This window comes from Saimiri boliviensis, chromosome 4 (assembly GCF_048565385.1).
Source record: "Saimiri boliviensis isolate mSaiBol1 chromosome 4, mSaiBol1.pri, whole genome shotgun sequence".
NCBI lineage: Eukaryota > Metazoa > Chordata > Mammalia > Primates > Cebidae > Saimiri > Saimiri boliviensis.
Window position 1 is genome coordinate 31,715,172 of NC_133452.1, and position 18,526 is coordinate 31,733,697.

Here is an 18,526-nt window from a genome sequence, read left to right on the forward strand (position 1 = left end):
GAGAGCATTTGTTATATTACATGTTCATTCATCAAACTCGCGGAGCCCCCCTTGGGATCCAGACACGGTGCTGGACACCAGGGACACACAGATACATTCAGCAGCGCCTCCGCCTTCCAAAAGCTGGTAACCCTGCAGGAAAGACGGGCCTGCAAAGAGATGAGCACCCGGCGAGTCACGGTCCAAAGTGCAAAGGCAGAGCCTGGGAGGAAGGGGTCACCTGTGTCAGCAGGGGTCAGGGACGGGCTTCTGGGTTGGGGTGCACGCAGGCAAAGGAGTGCAGCCTTTAACCACAGGAGCAATCACAACACCCCTCAAACATGGCATTGCTGACCACCGCGCCGCGAGGCGACGCCGGGGTCAGATCGTCGGCTGGCGCCGTGCTGATACACAGGTGTGTGTGTGTGTGTGTGTGTGTGTGTGTGCGTGTGTGTGTTGGTGCGCCAGGAAGACACGCACGCGCCTGGAGAGGAGCAGGCGGGCGGGACGGGAGGCTCGGGGGACGCGCGGGGCCCTCGGGCCGCCTTCCGCCGCCGCCCAGGGTCACCCGAGCCCCGCCTGTTTACCAGCGGCCCCGCCCGCCCTGGCCGGGCCGGGCAGGTCGGGGCGGGCGCGCTCTGAGTCACCGGAATCGAGGTGGGGCCGCCCGGAGCGGCGTCCTCGGGAGCCGCCTCCCTGCGGCCTGTTCCCTTTTGTGGCGGCGCCCGCGCTCGCGGGCCACTCTCCGCCGCCGCCCGCCCCGCGCGCTCCTCCGCCCCGCTGCGCTCCGCTCGGCCCCGCTCGGCCCCGCGCCGCCCGTCACCATGATCCGCTGCGGCCTGGCCTGCGAGCGCTGCCGCTGGATCCTGCCCCTGCTCCTGCTCAGCGCCATCGCCTTCGACATCATCGCGCTGGCCGGCCGCGGCTGGCTGCAGTCGAGCGACCACGTCCAGACGTCCTCGCTGTGGTGGAGATGCTTCCACGAGGGCGGCGGCAGCGGGTCCTACGAGGACGGCTGTCAGAGCCTCATGGAGTACGGTGAGTGCCCGCCCGCCCGCCGCCGCCTCCAGGAAGCCCTCGGGGCTGAGCGGCCTGCCAAAACCGCCGCGCGTGATGTGCCCTCACAGGGTCGGGGGAGCCGGTGCTTTTCGGAATGCCTGTGTAGGGCGAGCTCGGGTTCGTGCATCTGACCTGAACCAAGTGCACCAGCAGTAGCTTTGGGTGGCCAACACCAAGCTCAGAAAAAGAAAAAAAAAAATTGCCCTGTTTCAAACTGTGTAGTTTTTTCCCTGGGATTTGTCGGTTACGTACGAAAGATTATTTCAGCCTTTGCAGGTTTAGATGAGTAAATATAATGAACAAAGTTTCTTGGAGACCTGAAATTTCCTCCCGTTTCTCTCTTCCTCCTGTTTCTTCTTATGATCAAAATATAAATATTGAAATAACGTGCCTTCCCGAATATTAGTGGATTCGTTTAACCTGAAATAGCTGAAAGAAACTTTCCCATCTAAAAAAGCCTGGGTTTTAGCAGTTAACGATTTCAATAGACACCTCAGTCTTTTTACCGGTCAGACTAGTTCTCGTTTGCTCTTGCTCTAGGGAGTGTCCTTTGGTTTAAGCATGGGATTGCTATTAGGAAACTTAATTATTTTAATCTGATTTGAAATCTAAAGAGCAAACACATTCCCTGCACCCGCGAAGTGAAGCAGAGTTGACACATTGATCGTACCCGGCAGATGAAGTACGGCGTTCCATTTTCCCAGCATCCAGGAAGCGTCCCTGCTTAACTTGCTCAAAGTCTGGACTGGGGAGTGGCTCCAGTCGGAGAAGGCATTTTCTTACACAGTGGGGAGCCCCCTCCCCTTGCCTAGGGGTGGAAGGGAATCACAGCTGGGAATCGCGGCTGGGTCTATTGTGATTAGCAATGTGTGTGTAGGTGGAGATGGGGGCTGTGTGAGTCTAACACAATCTTAGAGCCAAACGGGCTTTACCTACTGGGTTTAATAGTTTTAAACGGAGAAAGCAAGCTACCCTGCCTTTTTTCATTTCTTAGTATTACCATTGACTTGATTCTTTCTTTGAAGTGGTTCAGGGCTTCCAATCCAATCCTGTTTCTTTGTGTTTCCGGGGGACCATATTAGCAGCTGGGTGCCCTTTCTTTTGTGTAATCCTTTGGAAGTTCTCATGATGAACTTCCCCACAATAGGAAGCATGGTCCCCATTACCCAGGTAATAAAATGTAAACACTAAAGAAAATTCCAGCTTTCCTTGCCGTTTGTGTGTTTTCTTCTCTGAAAACTTGACAAAACACTGTGCCAGCCCAGGTTTGTATCATCTCCAGTCTTTTAGGTTTTTAAAGGGAATTATTTTTTTTTGAAATAATATACCTCTATCTTCTAGTTAAAATGCAGCTGAACTCAGTCTGTTGTAGGGGACCTAACAGGTCTGCCTGTGTGTTTTTAAAAAGATTTTGATAATTATACCCTACTCCAAAGACTAATGCAGACCCAAAGTATACACATCCTCCTCCTATGAAGTAAGGTTAGTGTGCCTTCGACGGGTGGGGGGATATTTGGCAGAACCCGTGATCATTGACTGCCGGGACATGGTGTGACCTGCAAGGCTCTGGCTGTGACCACAGCCCTCTTGTGAAACATGCACAATGCCATTTTTCTTTTTCTTGCCTTGCAGGATGAGCTCACCTTGTTAGGGTGTGGCTGTTCCACCTCAGACTGATACAGTGCCAGTAAGCAGGGTATTTTTTTTTTCTTAGTTTGCTTGAAGTTTTAGTTAAAGTCTAAAATGTTAATTTTTTCATTGTAAAGAAAACACTAATCATTGTATAGTTTTTCAATTGGACATAGAAATTGGCCCTTGGAAAAGCTGGATTTTCTAGGTGGATCTTGAAAAATCCGTTTATAATGCAGCATGACTGATTTTCAGAAATGGTAGTAGCTTTAGCAACTCCAATTAGTTGTTCCTGCTACCTTTGTAAAGGTAATTAAGTGCCAGTAATGCATTTCACATGGCTCTTGCTCAAGATCTAGAATCAAATCATGACTCCGGGATCCGCTGTTGTGAGGTGGCTGTGGGAAGAAGAGAACAGATATGGAGCCACCAGGAGAGAGCCGCCTCTGGCCGCTGTGGTCAAAGATGAGTTTATGTGCTTGTTAGACTTCTGCCTCACTGCCTGCATGCACCTTGGCTAGTTCTGCCTCACAGTTGTAGAAGTTGTGTGTACCGACACTGTAAAGTGATTATCTAGGCATCTATGAATTCAAGATTTTCAGGTAGCCTCAGTAAGGCCTTACTGAAAACCATATATTTACATGAGCTTGTTCTTTATCTAGAATGAAGTAAGCAGTTTACACATACTCGCACGTACGCACAAACACAGAGTATCTTGTGCAACGAAGAATAAGGTTGATGGTGCTGATTAAAATGAGATCTCTGCATAGAGAATTGAGTGTATACATCCATTTTGAAAACTTGTTGATGTGTACTAGGCAATAACTATTTTGATTTACCATTGTAACGATTAAGAAAGTAGACTTTTTTATTAAAAAGTGTTTCAACACCTCTCTTTTTAGTTGGTATTCATAACAATATGTTCATTTTGGTAGTGAAGACAGGTTATTCCTGGCAAGTACTAACAATAATCCTAATGAATATGGATGTTATATAAAGATACATAGTTCCTTAGAACTATATAAAAAGTAGATGATATATTTTACGGTTATTGACACTTTAAGAATTTCAGATGACCAAGTCACCTCATTTTTCCTTGTAAATGTGACAAATTATTTGCTGAATATTGTCTTTGGCATGATAGTCCCAGCCTAAATTAATACCCAGCTTAAAACGTGCTTGTTCGAATTTGTTAAAAATCATGGTTTATATTTGTCAAAACAGGAAAAGAAAATGTGTAGATTAATGATTGAAATCGTCATTCAAATGTCACCTATGAGTGAACATGCATTTAAATTTCACATATTACTTATAGGTGACATTTGAATGACGATTTAAATGCATGTTCACTCATACTAGTTTGGCACCGCTGGCACCTTCTTTTCTAGTTTTTAAGAAAGAATACATCAGGAGGACATTTTCAGCCTCAACTGTGTAGATTTCAAACGGCGGGCAAGCTCCAGCTTGTTCAAGTGAGGAATAATGGAGACAAGTTTATGCGCCAGAGTGGAACAGGGAGTCGGTGAGGATTTGCACTGAATCCAAACTGGGAAGTGCAGAGCCACTGTTTTTGTCGTTGTTTTTAACCAAAGACACCCTTTGCATACTGCAGAATGCATCGATTATTTTTTAACATGAAATCACCATTAGACAAGTCAAAGAATCAGTATTACATGAAATAGTTTTAGGTCAGTTAGCCCTGTGGCTCTCAAATGTATAAGAAATAAGAAAAGTAAGCACAAGTCAATAGCTTACATTAGGCTAAATTCCTCTTAATGCTGGGGTCCCCAACCCTGAGGCCACAGACTGTCACTCCCACTGATTCTACATTATAGTGAGTTCTGTAATTATTTCCTTATATATTATACAGTGTAATAATACTAAAGTACGTAATAAAGGTAATGCACTTGAATCATCCCCAAATCACCCCCCAACCCCAGTCTGTGGAAAAACTTTCCCATGAAACTGGTCCCTGGTGCCAAAAAGGTTGGGGACCGATGATTGAAAAGACTTAAATTTGAGATTATGGTTTTTTTCAGTGGGGAGTCGGATAGAGAAAGGTATTAAACTCTTCCTGGCTGGGCGCAGTGGTTCACACCTATAATCCCAGCACTTTGGGAGGCCAAGGTGGACAGATCACTTGAGGTCAGGCATTTGAAACCAGCCTGGCCAACATGGTGAAACCCCATCTCTACTAAAAATACAAAAAAATTAGCGGGTCATGGTGGTGGGCACCTGCAATCCCATCTACTTGGGAGGCTGAGGCAGAAGAATTGCTTGAACCCAGGAGGCAGAGGTTGCGGTGAGCCAAGATCGCACCACTATACTCCAGCCTGGGTGACAGAGCAAGACTCTGTCTCCAAAAAAAATAAAATAAAATAAAACCTTTTCCTAATTTATGTAATTAGGCATTAGCAGACAGATTACTCTTTGCATAAGCATGTATGCATTCAAGTCCTTACACAGCAAAAAAAAAAAAAAAAAAAAAAAGTTGGCCACTTTATTGATTTAATAATTTTTTAAAGTAGGTATGATTTATAAACTCTAGACGTTTAGGACCCAGTAATCTAAAGTCCAGGCCACTCATTCCTCATAAGCCTCACTCAGCAGTAGCCACCCCAGAGAGCCTCAATTCCTTCTCAGTGTCCCCTAACTTGTGTTTGTCCTGTTAAGGGGTGCAGACTCCTGGGATGTTATAATTAAAAGGGAATTAAAGTACACTGGGGTCAAGCTTTGGCCAAAGCCCGCACCCATCCACAGCACCCATGACTAAGCTTCGTCCCTTGTTCAGCAACTTAGTTCTTTTCCCTGGATAATACAGTTTGTTTCCAAGTACTTCTCTTAAACTGACAGAGCAGTGTAATTCCTACTTTCCAGCCTTCTTTCATTGACAGATGTTCAAATATTTGAGGGTAGATCCCAGATTCACTAGTAGTTATCTTGTCTTTAGATTGTTTACTGTTTTCACCCCTTCCTGTATAGAATGGCTTCTCCCATCGTTGATCAGATAAATCCTCGAAAAGAAGGTTACTAAGGGTTAAAGTAACAGAGCAATGGAGTAATCAGTTTCAGGAGGCCACGCGGAGTATGTAAAGAATTTCACACCAGCTGTGGAATGCTGTCCCATATATTCTCCCTGCCATCTCTCCGTTGAGCCATTTAACTGCCTTCCTGAACTTCTGCAGAATGGTGTCTTTTTATGCAAATTCTTGGGGTCCTGCTCTAAGCTGTCCTCTAGATTTATGTGGCTCAAATTGTCGCAAACAAGCCACAGCAGAATTATGTGGGTGTTTGTTGGACATCCAGTGTCTGCTGCCGGCCTACTAAATTGGAATCTGCATTTTAACTACTTCCCAGAGGAGGCAAGGATTTTTAAGTTTCAAAAGCACTGACCAAATCACTGTGGATTACCGCCTCATTGAATATGCAAAACTATATTTTTGAATATATCATTCTCCCATGGTTACATTTAGTTGTAGGTAGGATCTTTTTTATTTTTTGAACTGTGGTTTTATCCAGTCTTCAGTTTTGTCTGTGTTTGGCTTCAAGAGACTTATAGAAACAATGTGAAGAAATGTGACAAAATCTTGGATGATACAGAATCTTTGGTATTATTGACAGATGTCCTGCATTCTGGAAAGGGACTGGACTCTGGTTGGGTGCCACACTGGTGTCACAGGGCATGGAGTAGGATGGCAGGCCACGTTTAAAACTACTGAAGAATGCAGCAGATTCGTTAAAAGGAGGACTACCTTTGAGGGAGAAATTAGTGACAGTCTCCAAAGTCTTACCAACAATTTAAAAAATATTAACAATGGCCGGGCGCGGTGGCTCAAGCCTGTAATCCCAGCACTTTGGGAGGCCGAGGTGGGTGGATCACGAGGTCGAGAGATCGAGACCATCCTGGTCAACATGGTGAAACCCCGTCTCTACTAAAAATACAAAAAATTAGCTGGCATGGTGGCGCTTGCCTGTAATCCCAGCTACTCAGGAGGCTGAGGCAGGAGAATTGCCTGAGCCCGGGAGGCGGAGGTTGCGGTGAGCCGAGATCGAGCCATTGCACTCCAGCCTGGGCAACAAGAGCGAAACTCCGTCTCAAAAAAAAGAAAAAAATATTAACAATGTTCTTCCTGCCTTAAAAGTTTATTTTCTTTTCTCAAGCTTCAGTTTATCATTTCTAGCTTGACCTCTTTTTGAGACAGTCTCCCTCTGTGGCCCAGGCTGGAGTGCAGTGGCGCAATCTCAACTCACCTCAACCTCTGCCTCCCAGGTTCAAGCAATTCTCATGCCTCAGCCTTCTGAGTAGCTGGGACTACAGCTGTATGCCACTACACCTAGTTAATTTTTGTATTTTCAGTAGAGACAGGGTTTCACCATGTTGGCCAGGCTGGTCTCGAACTTCTGACCTCACGTGATTCACCTGTCTTGGCCTCCTGAAGTGCTGGGCTTACAGGCGTGAGCCACTGTGGCTGGTCTGTTTCTAGCTTGACATTTAAGGTATTTTTTTTCTGTTTTTTTTTTTTTTTTTTTTTTTTTTTTTGCTTTTCTGGTTGATCTTACTGGCCTTTTCCTTGCTGTATTTGCCTTGCAGCATTTTGTGTTTTTTTGGTATGTAATTTCTGGAAAAAAACATAGCATGTTTTCTCATACAAAAAACTTAAAAACACTTCCTAGAAGTTTTGTTAGTGACCATTAAATGGTTTCTGTGTTCTTGATTTAATGTTGAATCTTTGCAAGGGCTAGCAAACTTTAATAAGCTTTTGTTCATCTAATGAATATCACTTAAAATTGGATTTATAATGCCGCTGGTTTCTTTGATTACATGAACTTTTCCAAGTTGTACTTAGAAAATAAAGTTAGGACATATAATATATTAATTACATGTATAAAACACCAAATTGATCTTTCCTTAAGAAAAATAAACAAAAACATTCCTGCATGGAAACACAGCATCTGTTTACCTAGAGTACTGAATGCTTTTGTGGTCTCAGTCCAGAGGATGACAGTTGAAAATGAGAATCCTTTCTACTCTCTCCCATACACTTACACACACACACACACACACACACACACACACACACACACACACACAAATTTGGTATATAAAATAGTAATGAAAGACAAACTTGTGTTCATATTACAGATGGATAGTCTGCCTTTGAAAAACTGAGGACCGTCTATTGAATCATGAAAGATGTACCTTTAGGACAATTTCTAAAAATTGATGTTTTCCACTGGGGTTGGCAAATAGGGTATAATTTAGACCATGATATAATATAAAAATATAAACAGCTCCCAAAGGGTTTGGTCAGTTTGTAGATATCAGGCTCGTTCTGGGTAACTAAGTGAGACCACAGCTACCTAGGGCATAAAGTTATTAGCTTTTCCAAATGTATGTCATGGAGAATACTCATGTCCTAAGTCTTCACATCTGATACTCCCCTTCTCAGACAAAACAGTGGGCTGGGAGGACCCTGCTCAGACCTGGGATGGTCTAAACCAGGCGTCCCCAAACTACGGCCCACGGGCTGCATGCGGCCCCCTGAGGCCATTTATCCGGCCCCCCACCGCACTTCAGGTGGTCAGTGAGAGGAGCACAGTATGTGGCGGCCCTCCAATGGTCTGAGGGACAGTGAACTGACCCCTTGTGTAAAAAGTCTGGGGATGCCTGGTCTAAACAGTCACTGACATGACAAGGCAGATTGCTTTACTTGAAGACATCTGTTATTCATTAGTCAAGATCTTTAGGAACTGTGCCAAGATTCCTGTCTTAAATGATAGTTAAGTGATTCAATGTGGGTGTTTCCGTGATGCAAGGAGCAGGTTTTACATGTTCTAATTCCAAGGCAGTCTTTCTCAAGACAAAATGTTTAATTTTCCATTTTGATTTTCTCTAGACTCAGCACTTTAAATAAGCAAGACAGTCACTGAATTGTTTTAACATAGCGTGGGAAAAGATCTTAAAATATTCCTATATTGATGTTCACCTGTTGGCTTTAGGTTAGGTGAATTCGCTTACCACTTCTTTAGTTTAATTCCTTCCAAGCACTTGAAACTAAACATAAATTATACTTCAGCTATAAAGTTAGATGAAATATAATAGTAATAATCTTTTTATGTTAATTTTCCTCAAATAAATAAGTAAAATTATATTACTCCTTATAGAAATATTATATATAATTTATTTAGCTAGACTTTTCAAACCTTTATCTGTGATTATCAAAGTTTAGTTATTGAAATAGGTTCCTTGTTAGGAAGTTTTGCCTGTTTTTATTGAAAACTCACATTCCGCTAGGCAATTTTTTAATTATGTTTGCATTCTTTTACATGCATATATAGATATATTTCATTGCAAAGTTTCAAACTTGTGAACTCATAAAATTTTTTTGCTTATTTAACTATTGGGTTTAATTGAACTTAACAATTAGCAGTGGCCATTTAAAAAAGTCTAAAGAATGAGATTGTAATTGACAGTGGGTCACATGCGTAAAGCTGTACACTCATTTTTGGTAGTGCTGCATCTGTTTTAATAAGGACTTTAATCATCTAAATTGTCCTTAAACTTTATGGATGTAAGAAACATGACTAAAATGCAGATTCTTGGGTGCTGCCTGCCAGCTCTGATTCAGTAGGTCTGGAGGAAGGCACAAGAATCAGTATCTTTTTTTTGTTGTTGTTGAGACAGAGTCTTGCTTTGTCACCAGGCACCAGGCTGGAGTGCAGTGGCACGATCTCGGTTCACTGCAACCTCCGCCTACTGGGTTCAAGCAATTCTCCTGCCTCAGCCTCCCGAGTAGCTGGGACTACAGGTGTGCACCACCATGCCCAGCTAATTTTGTATTTTAGTAGAGACAGGGTTTCACCATGCTGGCCAGGATGGTCTTGATCTCTTGACCTCGTGATCCGCCCACCTCGGCCTCCGAAAGTGCTGGGATTACAGGCGTGAGCCACCGCGACCGGCAGGAATCAGTATCTTTTTAAGAAGCACCCCTGCCTGTTTTCCCTCTGTGGTCTGTGGGCTATACTTTGAGAGGTCTGATTAATCAATGTTCTTTCCAAGGTACGGTCTCTGTTCTCTTAAGAGTTATCTTACTTGAAGAACAAGGCAAAAGTGAGAAAAGAGACTTAATGAGTTTCACATTTTGGCTTTCCTTTTCCTTTCTATTTTAAAATAAATGTTCCCATTTTAACCTTATCTCTAAAATCACTCAGTGGTCTGACAGGAAGAGCTAGAAGATTTGGAGGAAAGTAATAAAAATTGTCCACACAAAACTAGGCCCAGTCAGGTACAGTCTCACCACGATCCTGACCTAACTCATGTGAAAACTGTTCCTGGGACAGAAAAGTGTTTCATCTCTTTAATAATCTATTGAGTCCCGATCATTCATGAATCTAGAAGAAGACCTGGAAGGTGCATGGGAGTTGGAGAAGGGCACGTTCAGGTCTGTCTCTAACAGATGAAGAGAGAAAAATGCATCAGATGGCAGAGGAACAGTCTTTATGGGATGGTGCAGAACCTTGCGAATGCAGAAGAAAATAAAAACACATATTGGAGAAAAGCCACAGGGACACAGGAGGAAGGTTTTGAGTTGCGAAGGCTGGGGAGTTAGTTCCTGATACTACGGCGGTGTGCTTTCTTCCTCATCATCATCTTGGGACAGGCATTTTTAGCCTTGGTTAACAGATGCAGAGACTAGAGTATGGCCAACAGGGGCAGGGGCAGAGGCAGGGGACAAACGAAGTCCCGCAGCTCCAACACCCTTGCTCTTTCTGCCAGCTCACATCTTTGCCTCACCTTGACCAGCCAAACAACCTAGAATTAAGTGAGGACAAATACTGTCAGCTGTGCTGTGTTACAGAGTAAGGGTGACGCCGAGGCGGAGGGTATGTGACTCACGCCTCTCCTTTTCACATGCAGTGAAGGCTAATCGGTTAAGCGTGCATGATCTTCCATGAGCAAATGAATGGATAGACCAAAGTGGCATATCCACACCATAGAATATTAACCAGTCATCAAAAAGAATGAAGTGTTGATTGATGCTATAACATGACGAACCGCATCATACTATACTCAGTGAAAGAAGCCAGTCACAAAAGGACACATAGTATATGATATTCTATTTATGTGAAAGGTCCCAAATCGGCAAATTTATAGAGACAGAAAGTCGATTTGTGGTTGCCAGAAGCTAGAGGAAGAGGGGAGGGAGGGTGGCTGCTAATGGCACGGGATTTCTTTCTGGGGTGATGACGATGTTCTGGATTGTTAGTGGAGATGGTTGTATAACGCTGTAAATATAGTAAAAACCACTGAATTATACATTTTAAAAGGGCAAACTTTATAGCATGTAAATTATATCTTTTAAAAAGTTGTGTTTTGGATTCAAACAGGCTGAACTCAAATTCTGTCTAAACCGTTTACTAGCTGTGTGGCTATGGGCAGGCTCTTTGAAGTCTAGGTATATCCTTCATTTCTAAAATAGAAACAATAGCAGTGTGCACCTTAAGAAGTTATTGTGAGATTTATACTACTCAGGTAATGGGTACACTAAAATCTTCACCATCATACAATTCATCCATGTAACCAAAAACCACTCGTACCCCCAAAACTACTGAAATTAAAAACATATATATATATAAATAAAAACCAAATAGCCAGGCATGGTGGTGCACGCCTGTAATCCCAGCTACTCAGGAGGCTGAGGCAGGAGAGTCGCTTGAACCCGGGACGAAGAGGTTGCAATGAGCTGAGATCTCACCACTGCAGCCTGGGTGACAGAGTGAGACTACGTCTTAAAAATGAATAAATAAATAATAAAATGGAAAAAAAAAGTTGTTGTTGTGAGGATTCTGTGAGCTAATGCATGTTCTGAATGTTACGAGGTATTACCGCTAGAGGGAAGGTTGTGTGTGAAGAGATTTTAACACTCAGTGCGGGTTGAAGGATAGGCATTGTTGACTAGAACCATTCGTGTGGACAGTATGGATCTCTGTATTTCCTCAGTGCAGAATAGAATGCCCCATGGCTGGAGGTGCGCCTTAGGCCTTCGAACCTAGAACTTGATTTCCATCACATCCTGATTTTTTTTTTTTTTAGGGGAAAGATAGATACATAAGATCTCCTGTGCAACACAGTTTGAATACCTAAGAAATTAAAATTTAGGCAGAAATTTAGAAAAGTAGTTTGCTTCCAAGCCGGTTACACGGTCAGAGCTACTTCTCCACACTTAAACTGTTTTATTTAACACATCTACCTAGACATCAGTATATTTTTTTCAATGATTATTTTTGCACGGAACCAAACGTTAGTATGAAACAAAGATCCCTTAAAGGTATTTAAAACAGTTCCTAAAGAGTGTATAATTTGTATTGTTAAGTACCAAAAATGTTGTTTATTAGGATCATGTTGAGTTAGAACCTGGGTGAGCCTTATAAATATACCCGTTATGTGGCAACCTTATTACATGAAAAACAGCTTAATGAAGTTTGACTTTCACTTCAGAGATGTAAACTTTTGCCAAAAACTAGAGGAAGGGAGAAGGCATTTCTGAGTCTCAGTATATTAATCTCTTACATATTAATTGCTTGTTCTTCTCTTGAAATATGGAGATGCTTAAGTATTGTCAAAAGAAAAACTCTCCCTCCATCCAAACATAACTAGTCGGGGGAAAAAGCCCAAAACCCTATTGATACTGTGGTAAGTAATTTCTAAACTTGGGATGTCTGTCTTGTTAACTGCCGTTTCTTTCATTTCTTGCAGCGTGGGGTAGAGCAGCAGCTGCCATGCTCTTCTGTGGCTTCATCATCCTGGTGATCTGTTTCATCCTCTCCTTCTTCGCTCTCTGTGGACCCCAGATGCTTGTCTTCCTGAGAGTGATTGGAGGTCTCCTTGCCTTGGCTGGTAAGACTGTGTCAGCAAGTCTTCATTTATGTCTTCAGTAGGCATCAACTTAGGAATGGTCAATTCCACAAAGAAGACTCATGACAATTACAGTTTCCAACCTGTTCTCAGAAAATGTATCATCAAGGGCAGAAGTGACAGAGGAAAGATGTGTTTTAAGATCTGGCTCCCTTTCCTCCTGTGCCTTGGGCAGTGTTCTGTACTCCCTACCCAAGTGACCAGGGTGTCACTCTGCATGCCCATATCTCTCTTAGGGGGCCCTATCCACTGACTCCTCTACCCAAGGAACTAGGCTGTGTCAGCCCTGGAAAAGCGGTGATCCCCATAGGGGTCCCCAGCCCTGGCCTGCTGTGAGCCCCCTGCCAAGGGGACCTGAATGCTCCTGCACCATTTCCCTTGTGGAAAGAGTCTTGTGATCTTATGATGGGGGTCCTGAAATGGTGTCCTGCTGTGAGATAGAAGACCCTGGGAGGGGCCGGAGCTGGAATCTGTAGCATGGGACCTGTGCGAGGAGACAGAGGTCCAGGCACAGGTGATGTGAAGAAATTTAGTTATTCAGGTGTGCAGGGCCAGGGTGAACACTTTCTGATGGAGTACGAACTAGGATTTTAGGAGATGAATTATTGGAAATTTTAGTCAGGTGCCTGGCACTAGGGAAATCTGTCAAAGGGGAAGGACCCGAGCCACAGAGCTAGATTCAGAAGTAAAACCGGACATTCTAAGGAGGGAAAAAGAGAAGGTGCTGCGAGCAGCCAAGCAAGGCCACAGGTCATTTCTTAACACACCAGTTTAGGCTTGCCGGACCAAAACAGAAAATCAAGCTACAGATCTGAGGCACGAATGCAAAGTGAGCAGATGGTCTTGGAAACAGGTCAGAAGCCTTATGACTAGAAGGGGTCTGTATGAACACGCATGAGCCAGGAGGAAGGCCACTTTGGGCTGGTTCCCTGAGCTTTGAAGAGTTAAGCTGGCAGGGCCGTAGACAACACAGATGAGTGGGAAGGAGACTGCCTCAGAGAACCGGCTGGTACAGACACAGCCTGGCCGTCCTCGTGGCACGTTCGGCAGTTTCTCTGGATTAAAAATAAAGTTTACTTCCTGATCCTCACATTTTCAAAGTTTGCATTTGGAATAATATTTTAAAATCAGAAATGACTTGGAAGCACAAAAGAGGTAAAGAACCTGGTTGATGTCCACCTTCATTTCTACTTGGTTATTTTTGTAGTTCAAATTTACGAGACCCTAGCAAAGAAACACCTTTGATGTATCTTCCTTTCACACGTCTTAGAAAACTCCTGTAGATGCCAGTTTAAATCACCATTAGAAATAACACACTAAGACCGGGCGTGGTGGCTCATTCCTATAATCATAGAACTTTGGGAAGCTGAGGCAGACAGATCACTTGAGGTCAGGAGTTCGAGCCCAACCTAGCCAACATGGTGAAACCCTGTTTCTCCTAAAAATACAGAAATTAGCTGGGCTTGGTGTGTACACCTGTAATCCCAGCTACGTGGGGGGCTGAGGCAGGACAGTCAATTGAACCTGGGAGATGGAGGTTGCAGTGAGCCAAGGTTGCCCTGCTGGACTCCAGTCTGGGTGACAGAGCAAGATTCCACCTCAAACAAAAAAAAAAGAAAAAAGAAAAAGAAAAAGAAAATGACACACTAAGACATTAATGTTAGTTGAAAAATCCTAGTAAATACTATATGACCCAGCATTCCACTCCTAGGTATATATCCAAAAGAATTAAAAACAAGAAATTGAAGATACTTGTAACCCATGTTTCCAGCAACACTATTCACTACATACACTTTGGAAATACCAAAGTGTCCATGGACAGATGGATGGACAAACAACATGTGTATATACCTACAGTGGAATATTATTCAGCCACAAAAAGGAATGAAATTTTGATATATGCTACAATGTGATGGACCTTGAAAACATTATGCTAAGGGAAATAAGCCTGGAACAGAAGGACAAATATATTACTCCGTTTACATGAGCTACCTGGAATTACAGAGACAGGGAGTAGAATAAAAGTTACCAGGGGCTGTGGGGAGGGAAGAATGGGGAGCTATTTTTTAAGAGATACTGAGTTTATGTATGGATGAAAAAGTTTTGGTTATAGATAGCAGTAATGGTTACACAATATTGTGACTTTATCTAATGCCACTGAATTGTACACTTAGAGTGAACAATTAAAAGTGAACATGATACATTTTATGTATATTTTACCAGAATAAAAAAATATCCCAGTAAAACTCTGTCATTCATTGCTCTCACATAGCATTACAACAAAAAGATGTAGCAATGGCCATCCACAGTGACAGGGTAGCAGAGCTATTGTTGTAAAGAAAATTGGTTCAGTGAACTTCAACAGATTTACAGCTTAACAATCAGCTTAGCCCAGTGTTTTCATTTTGTAATTTAATACTCATTCTTTCCTTTAGCAAGTATGAAAAATAGAATAGAAAATGTATTTAGAAGAATAAAAAGTCTAGAAATCTCAACACATTTTTAGTGGTAATGTAGAATAAGGCCTATTTGACTTTTAAGATATGTTTCATAGAAACAGTTATTTTAAATTTTTGTATATTCTTATATTAAACATCAGAAAAATCGAATACTGATACAATTTAAATTTTGCAGAAATTCATCCAAACTATTATAAAGACCGCATACATGATGAGCCAGAATGGATAAATAGCAACATTAAATATTTATTACTAAGAAAATCAGAAGCCAACGTAGAGCAGCATTGCTTTTGTGCCTTACACAGTATGTGGTGGCAAATGACAAACTTAAGTAGTAAGAGTTTGCTATTTAAAGTATACCAGAAGTAGATAAGTATTTAAGATTTGCCCCAAGATTGTCCTTTGTAAATTGCAAGAGAAGAGGAACGTTTTAGTTAAGAATTAGAAGCAACAAATGCAGATACGGAAACAGCTATAGCCTTTCTAGCAATAAAAAAGAAAAAGAAAAAGAAAACGACAGCAGGGTACATGTGTGGCGCTGTAGAAAAGAATTTAGATGGTAGAAAAAAGGGTGGTGAGGATTACCATCGGATTCCCTGATACTTTCCTGGAGGCCACAGCCACTTGGTGCCTCCTTGTGGAGGGTAGTGTCTTATGGTTAAAAAGCTAAAATCTGTTCAGACCCTTTGACATGGCAATGCACATATAAATCGTAAGTTAAAAGGGTGCAGAACACACATGTATACACTCATTGTAGCTTTATAAAATTATGCATGTCCACTGGAAAAAACCACGAAAGTAGACTCAATAATGTTCGTTTTATTTGAAATTGCTTAAATACTATCAGAAAGATGAGTAAGAACTGTACTAATGTGATTGTTCTACCAGAGTTTAGCAATCTTCACGTTTTGCTTTCCACACCCTCACACACTCCTCCCTAAGCACTGTGATCACTTGCTGCTTTGACTTCTGTCCCCACCGTACCTCCTCATGCCATTCCCCCTGCCCGCCCTCCATGTCTGCTTCCTCTTCAGATTCCCACGTCCTCTGCAGGCCTTTCTGGGGATTCTCCCTTGACCATTCTCAATATTAGTTCATTGTTTCATTTACTTACTGAATGAATATTCCAGTGATGTGTTACTGAATATCGAGTCATGTGTGCACGCCTGTGTGTGTGTATATATATATAAATACATGTAATTTTTGCTAACATTGAACATATTAAGTATGTGTTTGGTATAGGAAACACAAAGATGAAAAAAATAGTTTTTTACTGTCCTGCTTTCTATTGTATGCCACAGTTTTGCACTGTTTTGCTTTAGTATATATAATGCTTATGTAATATGGAATGGTTTTCCAATTACCTTCTGTGGGTTTTTCACCTATTTGGCGTGTGTGTGATATTGCTTAGTGCCAGGTGTCTCTTACACACAGTAGTCAAGAATCTTTTTTGGCCTGTGCTTCCCTAGATTCCTTCTGCCTCCAGGTAGATTTTATACTTATTTTAAGGCAGAAACTTGGTAGAAGGAGTTCATCTGTCATTACTGTGTGTTCATTCCTTCATGTATGTATGCATTCATAGCTTGGGATTTTTTTCTTCCCTTTAGCTGTGTTCCAGATCATCTCCCTGGTAATTTACCCCGTGAAGTACACCCAGACCTTCAACCTTCATGCCAACCCCGCTGTCACTTACATCTACAACTGGGCCTATGGCTTTGGGTGGGCAGCCACGATTATCCTGATCGGCTGTGCCTTCTTCTTCTGCTGCCTCCCAAACTATGAAGATGACCTCCTGGGCAATGCCAAGCCTAGGTACTTCTACACCTCCGCCTAACTTGAGAAAATCACTGCTACTGAGACGGACTCCAGAGAGGAAGCTGTTTCTCCAGGCGACTTTGAACCCTTTTTTTTTTTTTTTTTTTGCAGTGTTTTTATTAGTAAACCAGTCAAAAATGCTAAAATAATTTGGGAGAAAATATTTTTTAAGTAGTGTTATAGTTTCATGTTCATCTTTTATTACATTTTATGAAGTTGTGTCTTTTCACTAATTACACAATATAACTAATTTCACAATATTTCCTTTTATCTATCCATAACATTTATACTATATTTGTAAGAGAATATGAACATGAACATTAACACTTCATAAGGTAAAAATGAGGTTTCCAAGATTTAATAATCTGATCAAGTTCTTGTTATTTTCAGATAGAATGGATTGAGTCTGCTAAGGTCTAAGGAGAAGAGGAAGATAATGTTAAAAATTATCAATGACTCAACAGTCTAAAAGAAATGTAAAAAAAAAAAAAAAGTTTTTTTTCAAGCCTTCAGACTATTAAAGGAAAGCAAAAGAGTTTCCTAAATGCATATTGGTTGTGAGAATTTCTCATTAATATCCTGAATAATTCATTTTTGCTAAGCTTCATGTTGACTCAATATGTCATCTAGGAAAGTATCGTTTTGTGGTCCAAACCTGTTGCTGCAGTTAGTAAGGCTTTCTTTTAAGTGTGAAATATTTAGATGAAATTGTGTCTTTTAAAGTTCTTTACAGGGTTAGGGTGTGGGAAAAGGCTATGTTAAGAAATCTGTAGTGTTTTGTGTTTATATGTTTAGAACCAGAGTAGACTAGATTGAAAGATGGACTGGGTCTAATTTATCATGACTGATAGATCTGGTTAGGTTGTATAGTAAAGCATTAGGAGGGCCATGCCTGTCACAAAAGTGCCACTAAAACAGCCTCAGGAGAATAAATGGCTGGCTTTTCTAAATCTCAGGTTTATCTGGGCTCTATCATATACACAGGCTTCCGATAGTTTGCAACTGTTAGGCAGAAACCTACGTATAGTTAAGATCCTGGTCTTTCTTGGTAAACATATACAATATTTGATGTAAAACATGCCACACAAGAATTTGGGGATTTGAGTTGCTCTGAATAGCGTATGTATGGTACATCACATGTGTTGTTACAATTTTTTACCATTTCTACTTACATATTGAAAACCAATTCATTTTAAATATCACATTATTATTTTGTAAGTTGTGGAAAAAGCCTATTGTAGTTTGCATTATGAAGTTTTCCCAATAAACCAGGTATTCTAAACTTGTTTCCAGTTTGTAGTTTTTCTTTTTTTCAAATCTGGGGAAGGGAATTTAAAAAAGAAATGGGTAACAAGAACATGGGATATAACAAAAAGTGGGTTTTTGTTTTTCAGTTTTAAGGGCCTTGCTCATTTTAGGTGTCCAAAACCGATTTTTGAGTGGAGGTTAATGAATTCTAATAGCCTACTCCCTGCACTTTTTCCTCAATAAACAATACCCTATACACACATTAAACAATATCTCTACAGTGCTACTAACCACAGGAAGATGGACTAAGAGACTTCTGGTAGGTTCAGACACACCCGGGGGCCATTTGTGCCGTTTCGCTGAAGCCTCCTTGTCATGGGGGGGTCCCCTTCCATTCAGGCAGTGGGGTAGCAGTCTCTTT

The 18,526-nt window shown here is 41.8% G+C and overlaps 1 protein-coding gene across 1 annotated transcript; it reads left to right on the plus strand.

Annotated features, from left to right (window-relative positions):
- Positions 1 to 507: 507 nt before the first annotated feature.
- PERP (p53 apoptosis effector related to PMP22) lies at positions 508 to 18,139 on the plus strand. The gene is made up of 3 exons (XM_010337585.3): positions 508 to 1,017; positions 12,425 to 12,565; positions 16,650 to 18,139. Exons 1-3 carry the CDS (start codon positions 804 to 806, stop codon positions 16,874 to 16,876), a joined length of 582 nt encoding a protein of 193 aa, XP_010335887.2. The 5' UTR covers positions 508 to 803; the 3' UTR covers positions 16,877 to 18,139.
- Positions 18,140 to 18,526: the final 387 nt, after the last annotated feature.